The 21,509-nt window shown below is 55.0% G+C and overlaps 1 protein-coding gene across 1 annotated transcript in view; it reads left to right on the top strand.

The window, feature by feature from the left end:
- COL22A1 (collagen type XXII alpha 1 chain) overlaps positions 1–21,509 on the top strand; it is a 230,736-nt gene that overhangs the window by 109,677 nt on the left and 99,550 nt on the right. Inside the window, exons 22-29 of the mRNA XM_040625604.1 lie at positions 2,381–2,434; positions 10,977–11,030; positions 11,690–11,743; positions 14,277–14,330; positions 15,278–15,331; positions 18,937–18,981; positions 19,554–19,616; positions 20,055–20,108. Of these exons, the coding sequence (XP_040481538.1) occupies positions 2,381–2,434; positions 10,977–11,030; positions 11,690–11,743; positions 14,277–14,330; positions 15,278–15,331; positions 18,937–18,981; positions 19,554–19,616; positions 20,055–20,108 (432 nt within the window). The remainder of the gene's footprint in view (positions 1–2,380; positions 2,435–10,976; positions 11,031–11,689; positions 11,744–14,276; positions 14,331–15,277; positions 15,332–18,936; positions 18,982–19,553; positions 19,617–20,054; positions 20,109–21,509) is intronic.

Genomic DNA, 21,509 nt, shown 5'->3' with positions numbered 1-21,509 from the left:
GAAGATCGCCCGCCAGCGTAGGGTTTATGTATAGACAAGTTATGCAAATCGTAGAAGGCACAGGCTGGCCCAGAAAAGTCTGGAGGGAAGGGACCGGGCATGTGAGCAGGGTTGGGCTCCTGTGGTTGCAGGCAGGCAGGACGGTTGGACAGATAGAAGGAAAGGAGGAAAGGAGGGAAGGAGGGTGGGAGGGAAGAGGGAAGGCTTTGAAGGGCACTGGGGGCAGCTCCAGATGCTGTGGGTGGAGAAGGTGGGAACGTGGGTGCTGGAGCTGGCCAGAGACGTCACCCTAATGTTTCTGTGGGTGATGCCTTGGTAGACGATGCCACTTGTGACCACAGCTATGATCACAAATTGCTTCTTTTCCTCTGGCCTCTTGCCACTTCCTTGCTTTTTCGTTCTTGCTGAAACCCTAATGCTGGGATGTTCACTTCTTGGGGTGCACTTGCTTCTCTCTCTCCCCCTCACTGGACCCTCCTATCTGCCCATATTTCTCCTTTTCCAGATCACGTCTTTTTACTTCCCTGGTGTAGGAGCAACTCCGGCCTCCACGCCTCCTGCAGATGTCATCACCATCTCTGGGGCTTATCCCCCTGAGTGTTAGCAGTGTCGTGACACGAGGTCCCCAAACTTGAGGGAAGCGGGGAGCTGCTGAGAGCTTGTACTCCCCCCCGCCGAAGGTGGTGGGTCATCTGAGGACGGACACTGGCATGCACCCCAATCAAATTGTCCTTTTAGGTAGTAATTCTGCTCAACCCCAACCCAGACCTTCACATCCTTCCTGCTTCCCTCTGATCCTTTCGTACCAACCAGTCAATGATCCGTTTCTCCATTTCTTCCACTAAACAGAGTTACTTTGCTGGCCTGGGTTCTGAATTCTGATGACTCCTCACCAGGCCATTCCACCGACCTTGAGGGAAAATGGTTTATTCATCTTGTAAATAACTCGTGACTCTCAGTGGAATAACCTGGCAGCAAGTGGAGGGGGTGCCTGTCTAGATACAAAATTGAAGATGTCTGGTTTCCATTCCCTGAGGAAGGGGAGCTGGTAGCTCTTAGCTCTCTTGCGATCAGCTCCCTGATGTTTGCATTCATCAGAGCAGGATCAGATGGAGGCAGAGACAAATGCCTCCAGGCTGGGCTCGTTTCTGAAGGCGTCTGGGACCACATTTTGAATTCCACCTGACAAGTGTTAAGAAAACATTCTGACCTAGGCCTCACTGCCCCTCCAGGCCGCTGTGTCCGTGGCTCATAGGGTGCTGGTCTGGGGCTTGTGAATCAGGTCAACCTGCTCTTTCTGCAAGCCCACAGATCTCCAGGTTGTGCCTTCCTGTCCTGGCGCCTCCTTACCCCGCATGGCTGTTTCCCCTGCCATTGTCTATACTCAAGACCACATCAGTCCCAAAGCAACGATTTATTTATCCAGCCCTCAAATGTTTATTGAGCTGCCACCATGTGACAGGCACTGTTCTGGACCCCGGGTAGGGCACTGAACAAAAACAGAGCCAGGCCCTGTTTCCAGAAGGCTCGCAGCCAGGACGGGCAGGCAGGCAATGACCAAATACATAAGTACATCAACGGTGTATCTGGTAGTGATGCAAACAAAGGGGAAGACGGCAGGGCAGGGGCAGGGGTTGGCAGTGGAGAGCTGTCCTAGTTGGGTTGGTCAGAGAAGACATGCAGACAGAGGGCCTTTGAGCAGAGACTGGGGGGGCCTGGGGAGAGCGCATGCCGGGCAGAAGCAAGAGCCAGTGGAAAGACCTCGCCCTGCTGTGGGAGCATGTTTGGTGTGTTCATTCTGGAGGAGGGACACCGGCGTGGCAGGAGTAAGGGACAGAGTACGAGGAAACGAGATGGGCAGGTAGCGGGAATGCCATCGTGGAAAGAAGGAGAGACCATTACACTTTGCTCTGAGTGGAGAAGTAATGCAGTGATTTGAGCAGAGAAGATAGACCAGGTTTCTGTATTAAGAATATGAGTCCGACTATTTGGGGGGAAAGGGGAGGCGTCCGGGCTGATTAGGAAGGAGGGCGGTGGGTCAGGAAGCCCCTGCAGGGGTGCAGGAGTGGTGGTGGTGGCAGGTCCGGCGGTGGCGTGGGCACGGTGAGCTCTGGGAACTGGTGTGATTGGCCTCTCACCCCGTCCTTCCTGCCGCTTCCAGAGCCAGCACAAACCGGACTGTGTTGTGTGGCTCCTCAACATCTTTGGTCCCTTGGGTGGCTCCCCTTGTCCTGGGTACTCACACCCTTCCCGGCCTCCTGCTGACCTTGTTTGCCACCAGCGAGCTTGAGAAATCAAGATGGGCGTTTCCACTGACACGTTACTACACGGGTTCTGGGTGCTACCTGTCTGCTGTTAATTTTGCTTCTTTCGTATGCAGGGGAAGAAAGGTGAAGTGGGCCCACCGGGAACCCCTGGATTGCTGGGGCCACAGGTAACTACCATTTCTGCACGCCCTTCCCTAGCGACTCTGCTTCCTCTGAGGGAAGAAGTGATCGGGTCCCTGTTCTCAGGTTGGTAACCCGTCTTGTATGGTCAGCTCATCAGAAAGAACTCTCAGGGGGTCCTTTGTCCTCCCGTCTGCCCTCGTTCCCTCGGCCTCCCACTCCTGTGCTAGGAGAATGGCCACCTAGAGGAATTTCAGTCTGCTGGAGGGCAGGCGGTGGTGACACTGTGGTGACCAGTGTGCTGAGAAAGGGAAGCGGTGAGGCACAGGGAGCGGCGCCCCGGACAAGGTGTCCGTTGATGGACAGGGTGTGACTGGCCGGGCAGAGGCTGGAGGAGAGGCCTTCCCAGCAGGGGCTCAGCTCTGCAAGGACAGCTGGTTTGGGACACAGCCTGTGTGCCGGTGTGGACAGGCCCCTGTGTGGCTGGAGCCCACCATACTAAGCCCAGGGTAGCCAGACTGTGCAGCCAGGTTTGGAAGGGGTTCGACTGAGGGACCAGAACAACCCAAGGGCTCCCTATTCTAAGAGACAACACCCCCGAGTTCTGGTGTCTGACTTCCTACCCACTGTGACATTGGCCATCTCCCTCCCCCTCTCTGGGCCTCAGTTTACCCACCTGTAAAATGCCCGGGTCAGGGCCCCCTTCACACTCTGCTCTGTGCTGTCTCGCTCCCTAGATACCCTCCTCCTCCTCTTCCTTCCTCCCCTTGCCGCCTCGGTCTTTCAGACTCCGCTCTGGCAGGACTTCCTCTGACCCCGTGCTCTGTCCAGCTCCCTGCTCCCACACAAGTGCCGTCCCTCGTGGTCCCCCGTGACCCCACAGCCACCTGCCAGATGGGCCGACTCAGGGTCACCATCATTTCACAGATCACGGGGCAAGACTCCCAGGTCCAGAGAGACTTGTGCAGGGCTACTAGCTGCTGAGCCGACACCTCCCTCACTCCCCAGGTGACCCCGGCCCCAAACCCTCTCGGTCCCCCTATGTGTAGATGTTGCATCACGATGAGCCCCACCTTAGTGTGTACAAAGTGGGAGAGTGCCGGGAGCCTGGGTCTGATGGGGGCAGGCGCTCAGATTGTCCTTCACTTTCTCTCTGCCTCCTGCATCAAAGCTTCCTCCCCATCCTCCTGCCCCAGCCCTCCTTGGATCAATAAATTCATGAGAAGAGCAGCGTGAGGGGAAGGAGCACGGTTCTGGAGTCAGAGGCCAGTTTCCAATCCCAGCCTCACCACTTTGCAGCTAGGACATTTGGGGCAAGTTTTTTAACCTTCTGAACTTGAGTTATGCCACTTGCAAGAAATAGCAATAAAAATCAAAGGGAGGGCAATACTATGGTTGAAGAGAAGAGCAGGGATGTAGCCCAGGTGATGAGGTCCCCGAAGCCTGGGGAGCACCAGGTGGGGACGCTGTCCTGTTCTGGTGGCAGTGGTGGCCAGTAGGGGCACGGGGGCATTAACGGGCTGGTCCCTCTGGCTCCTTCCTGAGCTGCACAAAGCAGTGGGCTTCAGTATCCCCGTGTTCCTCGACACCTCCCTGTCCATGTGTCAGGCACCGGCAGGAAGGCACCCACCCCAGAGACGGGGGGGCTCTCTGCGCTTCTGAAACCAGCTTTCACGGGTCGCTGACATGTGAAGTGTCCTGGTGAGTGATGGGCGCCTTGCACGCGATCTCAGACTTCATTTTGGCACCCCCCATTCAGTCCGGATAGGGCATGCAATAAGGGAATATAAAATCAATCATAATTCATGGTCTTCTAAAGATTCCACATTCACTGTGGCATTTTGATGTTAATAGTGCAAAACAGAGTGCTTTCGCATTTGTTTTATTACCTTGCTTTCCAGCGAGCGAAGCTTGTGTGTTTCAAGAATTCGGCATACATGCAGCTCCATCAAATTACTTTAAGCTACAATTCTTTCCCCTGCCTACGACTTTTTTTTTCTGCTACCTTGGAAAATGTATTTCTTTCCTTCACTTTCACTTTGAAATCCCTTTCCTTCCTTGAATGTTTACCGAATGCCAGGCACTGAGCTGGATGCCGCACTTATAAACATGACCGGGCTTTCCACAGCGGGACTTCTGCCAGAGATAGGGCGCTCTCATATCTTTGGGGATCTCAGCGGTTCCGAGCCGGACAACGCAGAGCTTGTAGTGTGGACTGCCCGGCGTCTTGATCGGATCCCTACCCAGTGGACCCTGAGCTTCGCGCCAGCCGACCACGCCCACGCTGAGAGGCTGCTGTGGCAGGCTTGTGGCTGTCTGCTCTGACTCACTCCTCTCAGCCGGCTGCATGCTCATCTTCCCTGGCCTTTGCCACCATTCCTCTTGTTCCATGATTCTTTGGGTCATCCATTCAGCAGGGGTTTATAAAGGACCCACTGTGTGCCCGACTTGGCTCGTGAATCAGAGCAGGGTGTGAAGTCTGGGTGCCACCGCGCGTGCTCAGAGGAGCCATGTGTTAGCGGGGCAGAGAGACTTGCAGGTCGAGAAGACAGGCCAGGGAGCGGGATTCTGGACGAGAGGGGAGCTAGGCAGCCTCTCTCGGGGCCCAGAGGTGGCTCCTACCTACGCCGATCGGGAAAATCAGGTTGCTTCTGCTGCAGGGTTTTCTGCTCTGATGAGAAGGAAGGGAGATTAAGTGTGTTTCGTTTCTGCCATTGTCAGACACTTTATTTAGTGCTCCTACGTCATTGCAACTGTTGTTTATAACCACCTGTGAGAGAAGAATGCGGATCCCAGTTAAAACCTAAGGAAACTGAGCTCAGAGTTTAATTAGCTCTGTGCGTCCTGGAATGAGCCAGCACGGCAGCCGCAGAGAGCCTAGACCCCACGGCAGCCGGCGTCCTGGAAGATGTTTTTGGTGCCTCTTTTCCAAGATGAAAAAAAATTTCACCTGCTGGCATGTTTTAGAAAAAATAGACACATGCGTGATGCTGTAGACGGTGGCTCTTGTATTCTGGGCACCTTTTAGGAAAATGGAAATCTGTGTCTCATAGGGGCAAGGGTTTGCAAAGGCGGTGCTGCTGGGTGTGGCCATCAGGACAGACAGACAGCCCTTGGATTGGTAGCCAGGGGAGGGGCTGGCCCCAGCGATGGCTGGCTGGGTGGGCTTGTGGGCCCTGGGCCTCTGCACAGAAATCGGCCGAGGTAGGTTGTCATTATGGCTTTGCCCCTGGGAGCCACATCCTGAGGGGGAAGGACGCACAAATTATGAACAACCCCGCCCCCCAAGCAAACATTTCTGAGCCACATAAGCCCTGTGAGTGCCATGCTAATTTGTGCCAGTAATTTTCATGCATCTTCAAATCCCATCCAGCTCCGTGAATCTATGCCAGTTGGAACTAGGTGGATATCGGGAATAACTATTTGCCGTTCCTTTATTAACGATAATGAGGTTAATCGGTTGTTCATGTGCCATCATTGTGATTAGGGAACTCGTGGAAGAGCTGCGTTGTCACCATCGGATTAGAAGGATCAAATGGTATTTTATTAATACCCATTAGACGGAGTGGTGCATTTTTATCAGTCGTTACTACTTCGTTGTTTTCGTTGGTAACAATTAGAGCCGTCATTATTGTGTTGTTAACATTCCAATCTGTTGGCTGACTTGTCACTCGCAGTAATAATTAGAATAACGGGTTTTTTGTGTATTTTTATTAATGGGAAGAGGAGAAGAGAGTGGAGCAACCGTGCGCGCCTCCAGTGTGCCGGGCTCGCACACATGCCCTCGTGAACCCACGCTGCGCTCAGTTGTGCAGACTGAGGCACGAGGGGAAGTACGTTGCCCAAGTCCGTGGAAGGAGTGTGAGGCGACCTAGCTTTGGGCCCAGGCCCCCCGAAACCAAAGGCCTTTTTTAATCCCTTTATACCATCATTACTACCCCTCAAAAAGGTATTAATAGTTAAATAGTTTTAGTTTAAAGTAACCTAATTTATGATCTTTAATTGAAATGCAAGAAGAGGAGACAGGAAATTTCGCCCTTGGCCAGAGACGCTGTGAGGGTCAAGGACACATGGACTCCTGCCTGGGTTTCCTGAGGAAGGGAGGTGGGGAGTGGGCTTCGAGGTGGCCCTCCGTGATTCCCCTCCAGGTCGGTATCCTCCGTGACCCCGTGTCTCCCCCAAGGTCATTCACCTTAGCTCGCTTCTCCACACGCCCCCGCGCAGCTCCTTCCCGGGCCGGCGGTGCCTGAGCGCTGACTGAAGACGGAGTCCGCTCTCCAGGCTCGTCCTGCTCCACCTTCCGAATGATCGTGTCCCTTCCTTCTTGAAGCACATCCTTCTCTAGGTTCCTGGCAGCACAGACCCTTGTCTCTCCTCCGACAGTCCGGCTGCGGGGTTTGGGTCTGCATCGCTATCTCCCCCTCTTCCCACGTCCTAAAAGAACCGCACGAGCCTCCAACACTTCCTGTCCCACAGAAGAGCCACAGATGCCACTTCATCCTCCAACCGTGCCTCTCCCGTGGTCTCCATCTTGGCAGATGGCACCACCAGCTCCCGGCTTGTTCTGGGCACACACAGTCGGGGGGGGGGTCGCTGACGCTTCTCTTCCCATCACACACCCTAACTGCTCTTACATCTCGTCAACTTTGCCTTCAAAACATATCCCAAGTCAGACCAGTTCTTGCTGTCTCCCCGTCTAAAGCCCAGTTAGGAACCATCACCACCCCTCACCCCTGTTCTCCCAGGGGGCCCTGCCCTGCTCTGACTCACCCCTTCACACTGACTCAGACTTCCTGCCGGGGCTGGCGCCATGCAGGAGGCCAAAACAGTCATAAAACTCCCCCCCCAGGGGGTGGCAGTGGGCGCGTTGTCCCGTCTGCCTTACCGTGTTCAATCTCGAGGAAAGTAGGCTTCATGACTCCACCTTAGAGACCAGGAAACTGGACCTTGCCATCTGGCTGGGAACTAGCAGATAGGGGGTCCCATGTGCTTCCTTAACTGGACCCCAAGTGCAGGTATTTGCAATAAATGGGGACCTTTAAGGGGTCATGAGGCCATATGCGTAAAGGCCTCACAAAAGGCCAGGCGTGTAGTAGTCACTTTAAAAAATGTTCTCTCTTCCTGTCGGGGGAGCGCCAGGTATGAACAGCCAGCCCTGGCTTCCATGCAGATGGGCCCATATGTCCGGGCCGTCCCCAGGCCCTGCTCCTGCCCCACTGCCCCTCCCCCACGGCTCACCAGAGGCTGTATCAGAAACCTTCTGAGTCTCCGCTGGGTGGAGGTCTGCTCTGCGCAAAGGGTCTGGTCATCTGAGGAGGCTGGTCGCAGCCTTCCAGAATGTGGACATCAGAACCTCCCGGGGCCAGGCGGCTGCACTGAGAAGAGCCTCTGGCATGGCCCTGTGTCCCTGCATGGCTGTCAGAGGCACGGGGCGTCCCTCTGAGCGGGGTCCCCAGGGCACCAGTGGCAGGCAGGCTGACATTGGGTCCTGATGGCTGTTTCTTCCCTCACCATTCATTTCTCACCTGGACTTCCAAGATGCTCCTTGTCCATCAGAGGAGGCCGGGGGTGAACAGCCTGGGCCCTTCATGTGGTCCCCTGCTGGAACCCATTCCCCAGAGCCTCCAGCAGCTGTTCACACTGCTTCTAGTTCTCTCTGCAAACGGCCACTACAGTTCCTGAGTTTAATTACCATGTGGGATTTTGCTCTTTTTCCTGAGTTTACAGCATTAGACAAGCAGGTCATTATTAAGGCCCTACTGTGTGCATAGCAATGAACCTGGTGCTACGGGTCCTTACTAAGGAGGTGGATCAGACATGGTTGAGCCCATACTGAAAGTTCCGGTCCCACTTAACACACGCAGTTTTTAAGGAGAGCACACTGTCCGACGGGGTGCTGGGGCGGAGGCTCAGACCCGTGTTCCCAAGCTATGTAGGGGTGGGTACAGGGGACGATGGATGAAGGGGCCAGTGTCCTTGCACCTGAATGCCAGCTTTGTCGCATATCAGTTTCCCTCCCAAGTTCCAGTTCTTCCTGTATAAAACGGGATGGAATCGACCCGCCTTGCCGGATTGGGGGTGGACAGAAATGAGACACAGTGTATGAAGTGCAGGGCAGAGGAAGCACCGAGTGGGGGGTGCCCCCCCCCGGCCCTTCTACGTCTGTGTTTTCTGCTTCCTCCTTGCATGGGTCCCTGCTTCTGTCATTGTGCCTCTAGTATTCTCACAGTTAGGGCGTATCTGTAGTTTAGGTGAGTGATTCCCAGACTTCAGAATTCCTGGGGGAGTGTTTCCAAAGTCCCTGACCCCTTGGGCTTGTCCCCTACCTGTCTCAGAGTCCAAACAAGGGGCCCAGGTACTGTACTGAGGACAAGTTTTCCGGGTGACTCTGCAGCAGCCTGCCTATCAGGGATCCTCGAGATGATGGCTGTGTGGCCTCAGGTGGTGCGCTTACCCTCTCTGGGTCTCAGTTTTCATTATCCTTAGATAAGGAGTTTTACTTTCCAGGAGATGATCACTAGGGATCAGCTTACTTTAGCATGCTGTGAAGTCACATTATCCTGCAGGAGGGTTTACAAGAAGCAAAGGAGGAAGGGGAAACCAAGTCAGAGGAGCGAGCTGGCCAGAAGGCCAACTTCCCGGAGCAATCTGTTTGAAAGCACATGAAACACTCTAGGGGCCATCACTGGCCTTGGAAGTGTGTGGAGGGAGGAAAGCTGATGTGTCCAGATTGCTGGCAGACGAGGGGCTCAGAGAAGCCATGTGGTGTGGAGGGGGCATGAGACCCCAGGGGTCATCCTGAAGTATGAGCAGGTCACCTGGAACCTTCCGGAGGGGGTCCTGGGAGTGTCACCTGCAGGCCCTTGCGTGGCTAAGACACCAGCAGAGCTGAGCAGGTGAAGCTAGGTGGTAGGTCTGCATGGCCGTAAGGGTAAGGGCACGAGCCTTCTCCGTGCTCTTCCCGGACCCGCACGGGGCAGGGTGGACTCTGCCCAGGCCACCACCCCGTTCTGTTGGGCCCCTCAATTATGTCTGCTTCAAGCACACATCTCCCGACAAAAGTAGATGCTCCCTCCAAAGGTGCACCAGGACTGAGCAGCTGCAGGGACCCCGAGGTGCAAATGCCACCAGAACTCCCAGGTCTGTGCCATTGCTGACTCACGTGTGCCCCCAGCGGGAGACGAGGCAACAGTCCAGGGGAGCCCCAGCCTTCACCACTTGTTAGTATTTATCGCCCTCCAGTGGTGACATGGCATCGTTCTCCCTGGACGCACAGCACTCTCAGGGGCCCTTAAATCCAGTGGAAGGCTTCAAACATTTATGGAGCACCTGCTGTATACCAAGCCCTGGGTTTGTGTCTGTGACAGATGCAGAGGGAACAAGAGGGTCCTGTGGCTCAGAGAGCATGTGAGTCAGATGAACACGGTGACACCAGCCTTGAGCGTGGAGGAGGGAGCGATGAATTCCGCCTGGGGAACTGGAGACCGTGTCAGAGGTGGAGACGTGGAGAAGGGGGGCAAGGAGGGGGCGCCTACCTGGAGAGAGACCCGAGCAGACAAAGCCAGAGCTTGTCTCTGAGAACGTGTGCTGGGCCCCACTTGGCGGGGACGGGAGTGAGGGTGCAGGGGGAGGTGGGGGAAGGGCCTGGAAGGGTGTGCAGTGCCGTTGGCAAGGCAGGAAGGTCATCTGCCGCACGATGGTGCCCCCAGGAGTCCTCATCCGTGGGGTAGTAGCTGCACCTGGTGATACGAGTGGGTCCGGGCGGGGTGCTCCTCAGGGACCCGTGAGCACTTGGGGTTCTTGGCTCCTCTCCGTCTCCGTGTTCATGTGCGCCACTGCCCAGGGCCCAGAACTTCCTGTTTGTGACAGGCTGACCTGCCCCAGTGCTTCTGTCCTCCGCACCCACACCCTTGGTCAGGCCGGGGTGCATGTCGGCAGGAGCTCTGGCTTGCGGTTCTGCTCTGCTTGTGGGACCCGACCTGCATCTGTTCTGGCCACAGACGGTGCCCCGAGTATCAGTGTAGGGAACAAACGATTGACGCTGCAGTGTGGGTGTCAAGACGGGTCTCCATAGAATCATCCGGAAAACTTCCACGAGTACCAGCTCATGGCCCCAGCCCGGACCTATGGAATCAGGGTTCTGGAGCAGGAGACCCATGTCATTCTCCCCCCACGATTCCATGCTGATTAATGCTCAGAAACCACTGTCCTGCAAGATCTTCGTTATTGGCTTAACCCACTGTGCGTGTGTGTGTGTGTGTGTGCGTGTGTGTGTGTGTGTGCGCGCGTGTGTAAACATGCCAGCACATACGTATTTATTTTAAATGCTCAGTATTTTGAATGGAAAGAATAGAAATATAAGAGTTATGTATGCATCACCCAAGTATGACAGGTGTCAACGTGTCACAAATTTAACTTTAGATTTTTTTCTTTTTTCTTTTGTTCTTTTTTTGTTTGAAAATAAAGCATTACGTAGACGAGGCCTCACCTGGTCACCGTGTCCCCTCCCTCCTCCCCTCTCTCAGGATGTTGTCGCCAGGAGGCCGCTCCACACACGATAGTAACGCATGCCCTGCTCTTTCTTCATAGGGCCCTCCAGGACCGCCTGGCGTCCCAGGCCCCCCTGGACCCGGAGGCCCCCCGGTAAGAGGCTTTGATTGTCTTCTGCAGGGGCACTTAGGGGAGGGGTTCATGGCCCGTGGGAACCAGGAACATGTCTGTGTATGGCCCTCTGTTTGTCCTTCTTCCGAGAGGAGAGCCAAGGCATAAACGAGGAGGACTCCTATAGCTACCCTCTAGCCTCTAGCCTCTGGGCTTTCAGGCCCTGAGACGGGACTAGAACTACCTCTTGAGCTCACGTAGCGTGTTGGTTGGCTGCTTCTAGAGACAGACACGTGGAAGGAGGTGTGTTAGTTTGGGGGTACCCATTACTAGTTTGTGGTTTGGCACTGAGGGTAGACACTGGTCAGCATCCTCCCCACATGCGGTTCCTGTGCACCTGGGAAAGGTCCCCTGTTGGTGGAGGTGGGGGGCAGACCCAGCACCCCGCAGAGGGAGGCCATTCCGCCCATCCTACCAGGTGGGAGCCGACATGTGGCTCCAACTGCAGACCAGACACGGTGTGACAGCTCCGTGCTTCACAGGCCCGCACTAAGGACGGTCAGATGCCCTGAGACATAGCCACCCCTGCGTGTCCTCGTCAGAGCTAGAGGCCTGGGATGGTGCCAGGGAAGGTGTTGGGAGAAAGGCCCTGACACTTCAAGGAGGCCAGACTAACCATTGCCATGTGGTTCCCTTCTCAGGGTTTACCTGGAGAGATCGGCTTCCCGGGAAAACCGGGGCACCCCGGGCCGACGGTAAGTGTCCCAGAGTGTCCCTTCCCCCCACTCTTCCCTGTCCTCCATTGGTCCATGTTAGGGGTGGCTGGGCCCTTCCAGCCGGCCACCAGGGCAGCTGGCCACTCGCCGTGTCCTTTCTCCTCTGGCAGTGGGGACCGAGACCCTGGCGCCCAGCCTGACCCTTTCTTCCTCTGGTGTCTTCCTAGAACTCCATCTCCTGGGATTGTTCCCCACAGAGCCCCAGCCCGAATGCAGATTGGGGCACCCTCTCTCCAGGCCACCACCTCTGGTCTCCTTACCCAGATGCAAATTCAGAAGCCCTTGCTGTTTAAAGTGTGGCTTCTTGTCCCTACGGGACACGTGCAGAGGGCAACAGAAGTAACAGAGGGGGCAGAACTCTTCCTGTTCTTGTCCTCATTGTGCTTTCTCACTCCTGAGCTCAGAAGATCCTGGGGGTCTGGAGCCTTCTCCTGCCTTTTAAGTCCTGAGGCTGGGGCTCAACCACCTTCCTGTCTCCACGTGCTTAATGGGTGTGCCATTAAAGCCGGTGTGTCTCCTAGTTCTGGCCCTGCACTCTGCAGGGCCCAGTGGTGGGGATGGCCTGTGCTCAGGGGACCACAGTCATCCTTGCAGGCCTGCAGATGACACTGAGGGAGGCCTCTCTCCACTGGAGGGTATTACCTTGCAGCTAGCTTTCTCTCCCGAGGGCCAGTGGGTGGGGAAGCCAGGGGATCCCATAGCCCTAAAGGGGATCCAGACAGCAGAGAAAAGGTAAAAGAGGTCACTCAGATTGTGGAGGCCCAGCAGCGGTGCCCCCTTGTCATTGGACCTTTGGCAGATCCACTGGTGACTATGGGTCCAGGCCCCTGGGTGACAGGGGCTGATTGCTAGAACGGCGGCCTTCTCAGCTCTGCTGAAATCCGACAGAAATGGACGTCCATGCAGGGGTGCGATGCGTGCTCTCAGGTGAACTGATCCACACCTGGAACACCCGCTCAATTACAGCATCCCCGGCGAGCACTCACGAGCACACGGTCACCCCCAGCGTCCCCGGCGAGCACTCACGAGCACGCGGTCACCCCCAGCGTCCCCGGCGAGCACTCACGAGCACGCGGTCACCCCCAGCGTCCCCGGGAGCACGCGGTCACCCCCAGCGTCCCCGGCGAGCACTCACGAGCACGCGGTCACCCCCAGCGTCCCCGGCAAACAGTCACGGACACACGGTCACCCCCAGCGTCCCCAGTAAACACGAACACACGGTCACCCCCAGCATCCCCAGCAAACAGTCGTGGACACATGGTCACCCCCAGCGAACACTCACGAGCACACGGTCACCCCCAGCATCCCCAGCAAACAGTCATGACACACAGTCACCTGCAGCGTCACCGATAAATGCTGTATTCAGGTGACGGTGTCATAGGAAAGCTCAAACACGTTAACAATCACATCTGATCTAAGGATTTCATCAACAAGTTCGCGCGCTGCTGTGAACACTCAGGAGAGGGGACAGCTGTTGTAAGAAGGCATTGGGCGTGCAGAGCGTGAGGTCACAGCCACCGACAGCTCAAAGCAATGCTTCTGCCTTTAGTGTTTGCTCTTCAACGAGGTCATACTTCCCTGGACCCGAGTGCTCTCACACCCCAGAGGAGCACCTCCTCCTGCCCTTCCAGAGGCCTTGACCCCGGGGCCCCTGCTCTGGGAGGACTGTCCTCCCAATAGGCCACCAGCCCAGGCTGGAGACGCAAGGCAACAGAAGTCTTTAGCTGGGTGTCCAGGGACCGCTTGGCAGAAAAATTACCAGGTTTACTAAAATAATAATTAACTTTTGAATAGCACTTCTAGCTGCCAAACTAATGGCATGGACAATATTTTTCGGGGACAGGATTTCCCTCAGAGCTGCCGTGGGGGTGTGCACGTGCACTGATAGGTCACTTAAGTCAGAGAAGAAGCAGCAGAGCAAACAAGTCTGGAGCAGTGGAAGGTGGAGTCAGGCAGCCGCGGGGACTTTTGAGCCCTTTTCCTCTTGCCTGGGACACCACCTGTTGTGGCCTGGTCGGAAGGGGCTGGGGGAGGAGGAGGCTGCTTGTAGGGAAATAGGACGTGGAGCCTCTCACTGTCATCCTTAGAAATACAGGCAGACTTGATGAATTCCAAGCCAGGATGCTGGGAAGGGAGGAAATGTTGGTGGAGATTTGGCAGAGAGAGCGGGAAGAAGGTGGGCGGCGTTCTTCCCTGGGGAAGCGGGCAGCAAGCGCAGAGAAGGACCACGAGCCAGTTCAGCAGACGGTCTGGGTCCTGCCTCCTCTTGCAGACCACACGGGTCCAGAGCCACCGGACTCTGGCCAGAGGGTGAGGGCCATCTCCCTCATAAGGCAGTGTGTGGGACAGCCTGGTCCCAGAGACCACAGCACGCTGGCGAGAGAGCGCCCCTCACAAGGCTGGGGATGGTCCCCACTGCTGGCGACCAAGCCAACCCCTGGCTAGAGGCCACTGAGTGCAATGCGCCCTGAACATGCCTCTCATTCTGCTCTGTTTTCTCCCTCTTGACCAGGGCCCACCTGGAAAGGACGGGCAGAGTGGAGCACCAGGCCTGCCGGGCCCCAAGGTTGGTGTTCACAGGGGTGGCAGGAGTTTGGGACCCGAAGTGCAGGAGGAAAGAGATGTTGGGTTGTTGGTGAATCCTAAAATCTACTGATTGCCCGGGCCCCCAATCAGGACTTGGGAATGTTGGCACTCACCAGATCAGACCGTGAGCAAGTCCTTTATTTCTGCTAAGGTAACTGGGGGAGGATTTGGAAGCCTCAGGTTTTAAAATGAACCTGTTAGAAATATGTACGTATTTGCAAGGACATGCATAACGTAAGAGAAATTAATTTTTAAAATATCCTGGTGGGGCTCCTTATAGTAGGTTCATTAAGAAAGGAGTCTGGGGTTAAGTATCCTAAAATTGGGAAGCAAACTCCCAGTTCACACACAGCAAACGAACAGCTGCAAGAGCGAGCAGTAACTGTTTCCCCCAGTGAACTTGATTCTTTCCTACCAAACACACGTACGCTCAGTGTGTGAGGCAACAGTCCGTGAAAGCCTAATGAGGACATCCATCATCCTCTACAGTAAGTGACTTAGAAACTCAACCTTTTCATGACCAAATACTGAATAAGTATGGATTTAACTTCATTTTGTAAGTATTTATGTGAACAGTCTCCATCTTTCTCCCTTGTCTTTCACGACAAAGGAAAGGGTGAACCTAGTATTTTTATTCTCAAATTCGCTCAGACGACATCTCCCATACCCCAAGTCTCTCGGTGAGAGAAGACCACCTTTTCTACTCAGTGATGTTTTTGTAAAATAAAACAAAAGCGGAGGCGTGGAACACGGAATCCAGGAGGTGGTACGAGCCACCATTTTTGATCACCATGGTCATGTGGCGTGAAGGGGCTCCACACCACCGAAGAATGAGTGATTGCCCCACCTTGACCGGCCTGTGACGAGTGCTGAGTGTGATTCCTGGAGCCCAGCGCTCTCCTGCCAACCTCTCTGTGTTCCTTACAGGGCCAGCCAGGAGAGAGAGGAGAAGACGGTCTGCCTGGAAAGCCCGGTGCTAGGGTATGGACCCCACCTCCTCCCCGCCAGTGGGTTCTGCCGCATGGTGTGTTTGGGGTTGTGTGAACAACAGTGGATGGTATGAGCACGAGGGGGTGTCATTGGGGTCTGGGAGCACCATGAATGAGGGGCTGTTGGAAGGGGTGAGGGCAGGGTGGGGGCTCCAACAGGGACAGCCACACCTGGTGGGAAGGGTCACACCACACCTAGGACAGAGGGAGCAGGGGCGAGCGGGTTCCTAAGGAGACCTGTAGCTGTGGCCTTGGGAAGAACGCGTCACTGTCCAGCTTGTCCTGGCAGCAATGAGCGAGAGGGACTTCTCTCCGTCTGTCTGTCTGTATCCCTCCTCCCCTCCCCACCGGCGCTCCCTAATGCCTGGGCCCGACTTCTGGCTGATGCCACCTGTGGCCTCCAGCCCCCCTGTGCCTACAGCTGGTGCCGAGCTCTGTGGGAGAGACAAAGACCACTCCCCACTGAGTTTGGACAGGGCACCTCCTATGGGGGTTTGGATGGCTGTCCCTCAGAGCCCCACGTCGTGGGCTGCAGGGTCTCCTTTTGTCTTGAGGCCCTGGGGTGAGGTCTCAGCTTTGGCCCAGGCTCAGGATGCAGTGAGAACCGAGGAGAGAGCGCTGGACTGTGTGTGTGTCTGGGGGGCGTGTGTGGTGTGTGTTGGCACGTGTATGTGGGGCGGGGTGGTTCATGTGTGTGCAGGTGCTGTGGCTCTAGGGGAGTGTGTGGGACAGGAGGTTGCCGGGGCACTGCTGCCCCCCACGGTGCCCTGCACGTGGCTGGGTTATGTACGGGTCAAGGGCAGCGCCCGTGACTGGGTCTTTGTCACCTCTGCTCCCCCATTCCCAGCCGCGGTCAGGCGCCGGGCAGGTGCTCAGGAAGGGTTTTCCACGCAGAGGATAGATAGCAAATTCAGCCCAGCAAGAGCTCAGCAGTGGCCTGGACTCAACACCTGCCACCTGGAAGGCAGGGCTCGGATCACCTTGCTGGCCGGGGCAGGTGCTCCTGGGGAGATGCGGGGCCCTGGCTTTGCCTCGTCCTTTCATAGAGCGATTGTTCTTTAGAAGACCGACAGAAAACGGAGCAGGAAAAGCACAGGTTAAAATGCACCTGGCTATGTCAAGCACACCCAGGTCGATTCAGAAATGGAAAGAACCTCCCAAGGTCCACGAGGAAACCTCCTGCTGTCAGGATCCCAGATTCCAGAAGCTCAGCCTCATGCCCTCCTTAGTGCCCAGCGAGTTGTCCCATCGCCACTTATGACACCATGTTCCTTCATATTTTAAGAATTAACACATGCATTTTAAAAAATATCTATGATGATCCCCAAATCATTGAAATATAATAAGTAATTTACCAAGCCGTGTCCGTGCACACGAGGTGTTTGTGTGGGGTGAATTTCATGGTCTTAAAAGCACCCAGGCCACATTTTGGCGTTTGGTTGAAATTCTGTCATTTTCCAGAAAGGACGTAACATGTTTGCACAGGTTGACTAACTTGACCTGGTAGATTTTATGGTGCAAACCATACCTTATATAGAGTTGTGTTTTCTCAGCTTTGTCAATTGGCAAGTCCCGGGCTTGTGCACGTGAATTCCGGCGTTGTGTCTGGTGGTCTTCGGAAGCAGGCTCAGCCCTGTGCACGGGTCTGCAGACAGTGGCCACTGATCGCAAGAAGTGTTGGGCTGAACTCAGAGGTGCCCTTGAGATTTCTGTGGTCTTTCCATCTGCCTGTTTTATATTTCTGGTGATCACTAACGGCTGGAAGATTCAAACAGGGAAGCCTATTACTCCAGCTCACATGTGGTGTTTTTGCCCGATTTCTAGTGCAAGATGTTTAAAACATTGCTCTAGGAAGTTCAAAACTATGAATTTCTGCAGTGATGGTAGTTTTATAACATCCTTTGTAGCCTCAAAAAGGATCTGACCTGGGGTCTTTTTACTTTTTTTGACAAAATGCCAGCCGAAGATAAAAATCTCCCAAGATTACGAGTAAGTCATGGACAGTGGGTTTCTGAGCCCATCAGGGAATGGAGCTGGCTTGCAGGGTGCACAGATCAGGAATTCAAGACTCCGTCTAGTCCTCCGTCTACCCTGCTTTTGACTTAGGGTTCATGGCATGAATTCAGGAGGCACTTCCCAAGATCTTCAAAATGCCTTCTAACCAAGCCCAGACTCACAGCGCCTTTCTCAGCACGGAAGAAGCGATTCCCAGGGCTAAGGTGTTATCATCCTCGCAGATTTAAAGTGACAGTTTGAGTGGCACGTATTTGCATAATTCCGGTTAGAGCAGTTCTTCCTAATTGCGCCTGTAAACACTGGGAATTCATGGAGGATCAGAGCACGTGGAGAATGTCTACGTGCCCACCGCCGGGTTCCCTGGTGGCACGAGAACTATAGCATCAAATGTGTGCTGAATTGCCTAATGCTAACCAATGCTGTGTGTTACTTTTTCTTTCCTTCTTCCCTTCCTCTCTGAGAAATGGTGGTAGTACTAGCCTTCCCCACCAGCTGAGTCTGCCATGGCTGCCGGGAAAACCATTAAGTGTATGCACACATGCTCATTCATTCATTCATTCATTCATTCATGTGTCCATTCACTTACGAGAAAACCACATTTCCTTATGGAAATCTACACTAAGGTTTTGCTAAATAGCATAATGGATGTTAGAAATTGTCATTCAAGAAGTTAGTGGTTCTCAAGACATGTCATTGGTTAGAAAGTACAGTCCCTCCCCACTACCACACACATACACACACACACACACACACACACACGCACACACACATTTGCATCAGTGATTTGTAGGGACCTGCTTAACACAGCAGCCTGAGGTCCTGGGACCACGGACCAAGCCCCTCTGGTCCTGTGCCTCCCACTTCAACACGACCACAACATGCTAGTCAGGAACCGAATGGGTGAGGACAAAACTTCATCCAATCTGCTAGAACCCGTGTATATTTGGGGGTTTACTTTCTGATAAGTTTGGATGTTTATCAGAATTTCACCCAAGACTTGCCTTTACTGTAGCACACCATGGGAGAGGGAACATTAAGTTCTCCCCCACCTCTAACCACGGGGCTGCCTGTGTTTTCCAAAAAGTCCGGACAGCAACCCTGGGACAGCAGCCGGTGTGGACACATGCATCAATGGCTTCTCCTTCATCGCTGGACCCCAGCACAGGGACCTGGGCTCCCTATGATGTGTGCTAACAGCCCAGAGTGGGACGGACCTTCAAGGCAGAGTTTGGGCTCCTCGTTGTTCCGAATCATATGCTTTGAGGTTCAGGATGAACGGGTTCACCTGTGTAAACGCTGTAGGGATGATTCTAGCAGAGGTTCCCTTTGGAGGAAGTGAGAGAGGATATGAGGGTGTGGAGCCCCTCCCTCTGGAAATGCCAAACGCTCGGGTCTTGGCAGCCCCACTGCTGCGGGAAGTCTGCTGTGTAGAGCCAGGTCTATGACCCTGCTACGCATGGGCTCGAGAAGCCCGAGTTGTGGCCGGCAGGTGTCGTGAATGCGTGGGGCCAGCTGGGGAATTACAGCCGCCTCTGCAAAGGTGAGCGGAAAATAATGGGGTGTCTGTTATTCTGTTTCCAGGGCGAAGTTGGGGAGCAGGGCCTGGCGGGCCGACCTGGAGAGAAGGTCTGTTTGTTCAAACCTTCATTCATTCATTCATTCTTCATTCAGTGCATTCACTCATTATTATGCCCTAGGCCTGTATCTGTTCTCCTCTGGGGGGTCTCTGCGTTCCTCTCGTGCAATCATTTACCTGCGCAGTGATTATCAGCATGTCCTATGCCTCTGTCGCTGGGCTGGGGTCACCACCATCGACCAAGGGCGAGGGACAGGTGCAGTGAGTGGTGGCATGCAGGTGTGGGTGGGAAGGCAGGAGAGAGGCTCCTCACTCAGACGTGGGGAATGTCAGGAAAGGTGGCGAGGAGGTGATGTTGTCCTAAAGAACAAGGAGGAGGAGGAAACCCCCAGACAGGCAGAGTGGGTTCCTGGTGAAGGAACAGCTGAAGTGAGAAGGAGCTTGGAGACGCCCCAGTGAGCAGAATCTCGAAGCACTTTGCTTTCGGCCTCACCCCCGCTGAGCCGGAGATCTCTGGGGGCTGGAGAGAAGGGGAGAGCACACGGCTGGGGCGTGGCCTGGCCCACAGCAGACCTTCCTCACCGGGAGCTGAGTGGACAGAAGCGCCATGTTGTTTCCACAGGGAGAGGCCGGTCTCCCGGGCGCGCCAGGATTCCCGGGCCTGAGGGGAGAGAAAGGAGAGCAGGTAAGTGGAGGCACCACACCTGTGCCCTCGCATAGCAGCCCCCTCTGGGGTTCAGTCCCTGGGCCAGTGGGTGCCCTTGGCTGGGGTTTGGGACTATATCCCCAGGTTTATGGAAGAGGAAAGGAAGGGCTCAGGCTGCTGGGGTCTGTCAGCTGCAGCAAAGGGACAGGGACTGAGCGATCAGTGCACGAAGGTAGAGCGTCTTCAGATGGAGTGGATGGGAGCGGGGTGGGGCATCATGTCAGGTGCCCGATGGAGAGGGGGTGCCCCACCCCTAACTGACCGCAAGCCCTCGGAGCTGCACTTCACCCTGGCATTTCCCAGTAAGGCCAGAGCCGGTCAAGAGGAAAAAGGGTTTTTGACCAAGGTCCACTGGGTCTTACATGGAAAAGGCAGGTGTTGAGTTCTGCTGTATTCTAATTTCATCTCTCACTGCAGGGAGAGAAAGGTGGGCTGGGCCTCCCAGGACTGAAAGGTGACCCAGGTGAAAAGGTAGGAGTTGCTCTTGGCCCCCTGGTCATCAGTGCCTGGACTGGCCAAGCCTCCCTCCTGTGCTGTGTGTGTGTGTGTGTGTGTGTGTGTGTGTGGTGCCTGCAGGGCCGTGGAGAGGGTCTCAGTCTCTGAGTCAAAGCTGCAGCCTGGGTTACAATTGGCTTCTTCCCGCCAGGCAGCTCTGAGCACCTTGGCTGGCCTGCCTGTGCCTTGGCTTGCTGGCTTGGAAATGGTTCCACTACTCCTTTCTCCAAGGGCTGCTGGGAAGCGTGACTCAGGTCCTGTGTGTGGAGCGAGCCACTGCAGACCCACTGTGTGCCAGGATGGTCGAAGCACCGCTCGTGTAGTCACTTCAGTGATCCTCAGGACGGCCCTGAGAGGGGTCAGGTTACCGACAGCATCCCCCAGCTTCTTAGATGAAACAGTGAGGCACAGACAAGCCCCATTGCTTTCCCGGGGTGCATGGGTGGAGTGCATTGCAGTCAAGATCTGAACCCAGCAGTGGGTCAGATCAGTGTCCTGGCTCCCAGCAGAGCAGTGCCTTGGGCTGGTCTGGCCCGTGGACACCCGAGCAATGACAGCATACACCCCAAGGGACTTGCCTCTCCCCTTCTCCCGCACGATGCTCCCCCTGCCTCCATTCCTGCATGTTTGCACCATCTTCCTCTCCAATTTCCCATTCTCAGTTCCCCCCACCCCTCCCCATTACTTCTGGGCTCCAGGAGGGGCCTCCCACCTGCTTCTCTCTTGGGCTGCAGGCTGAGGGCTTTACTCTGGAGAGACTTACTATCTTAGAAATGGAGAGCCAGAAATGGAAAGGGCTTTGTGTGGTAAGCCGCCCAGGCCTGCTGCCCTGGTAGATTTTTTTGGAATTGCAATTTTCATTTGAGAAACTCATTTCCAGGATGCAAAGGGCTCCACGACTCCATAAAGCTGCTTTTATTGCTTTGGCAAAACTGCCAGGCCCATGGCAGAATCCCATTCAAGCTTCCAGAAAATCTGGCCTGCCTTTCTTTTCTCCAGAGAAATATGTAATAATAGACGATTCTGGTCAAAAATCCAAAATAGGACATTAAAGCAACATTGTCCCCTTCTGACTGAGTCTTGCACTTCCCTGGCTCCGTTTTCCAGTCCGTTCCTCCCCACCACCAGCTATGAGTGTTTTACCCCCGTGGCATCTTGGGACGCGGGTACAATCCTCTCCTTCCTTAGCAAGGGCTGCTGAGGGTTCCAGTTTTTATGGAAGAGCTGGGATCTGAACCCATCCTCCAGCCAACTCCAGGACTCATAGGTCATCTGCAGCCATGCAGAGGGCCATCAGGGGTCTTCCCCGCCCCACCTGCTGGTTCCTGCCTCGCCCCGCAATGCTAAAGGCAGTCTTTAGGCCCTCTGAATTGGAGA

This window comes from Ursus maritimus, unplaced genomic scaffold (assembly GCF_017311325.1).
Source record: "Ursus maritimus isolate PB19 unplaced genomic scaffold, ASM1731132v1 scaffold_9, whole genome shotgun sequence".
NCBI classification, from domain to species: domain Eukaryota; kingdom Metazoa; phylum Chordata; class Mammalia; order Carnivora; family Ursidae; genus Ursus; species Ursus maritimus.
The sequence above is the reverse complement of the archived record's forward strand: the minus strand, read 5'-3'. Positions and strand labels throughout refer to the sequence as shown.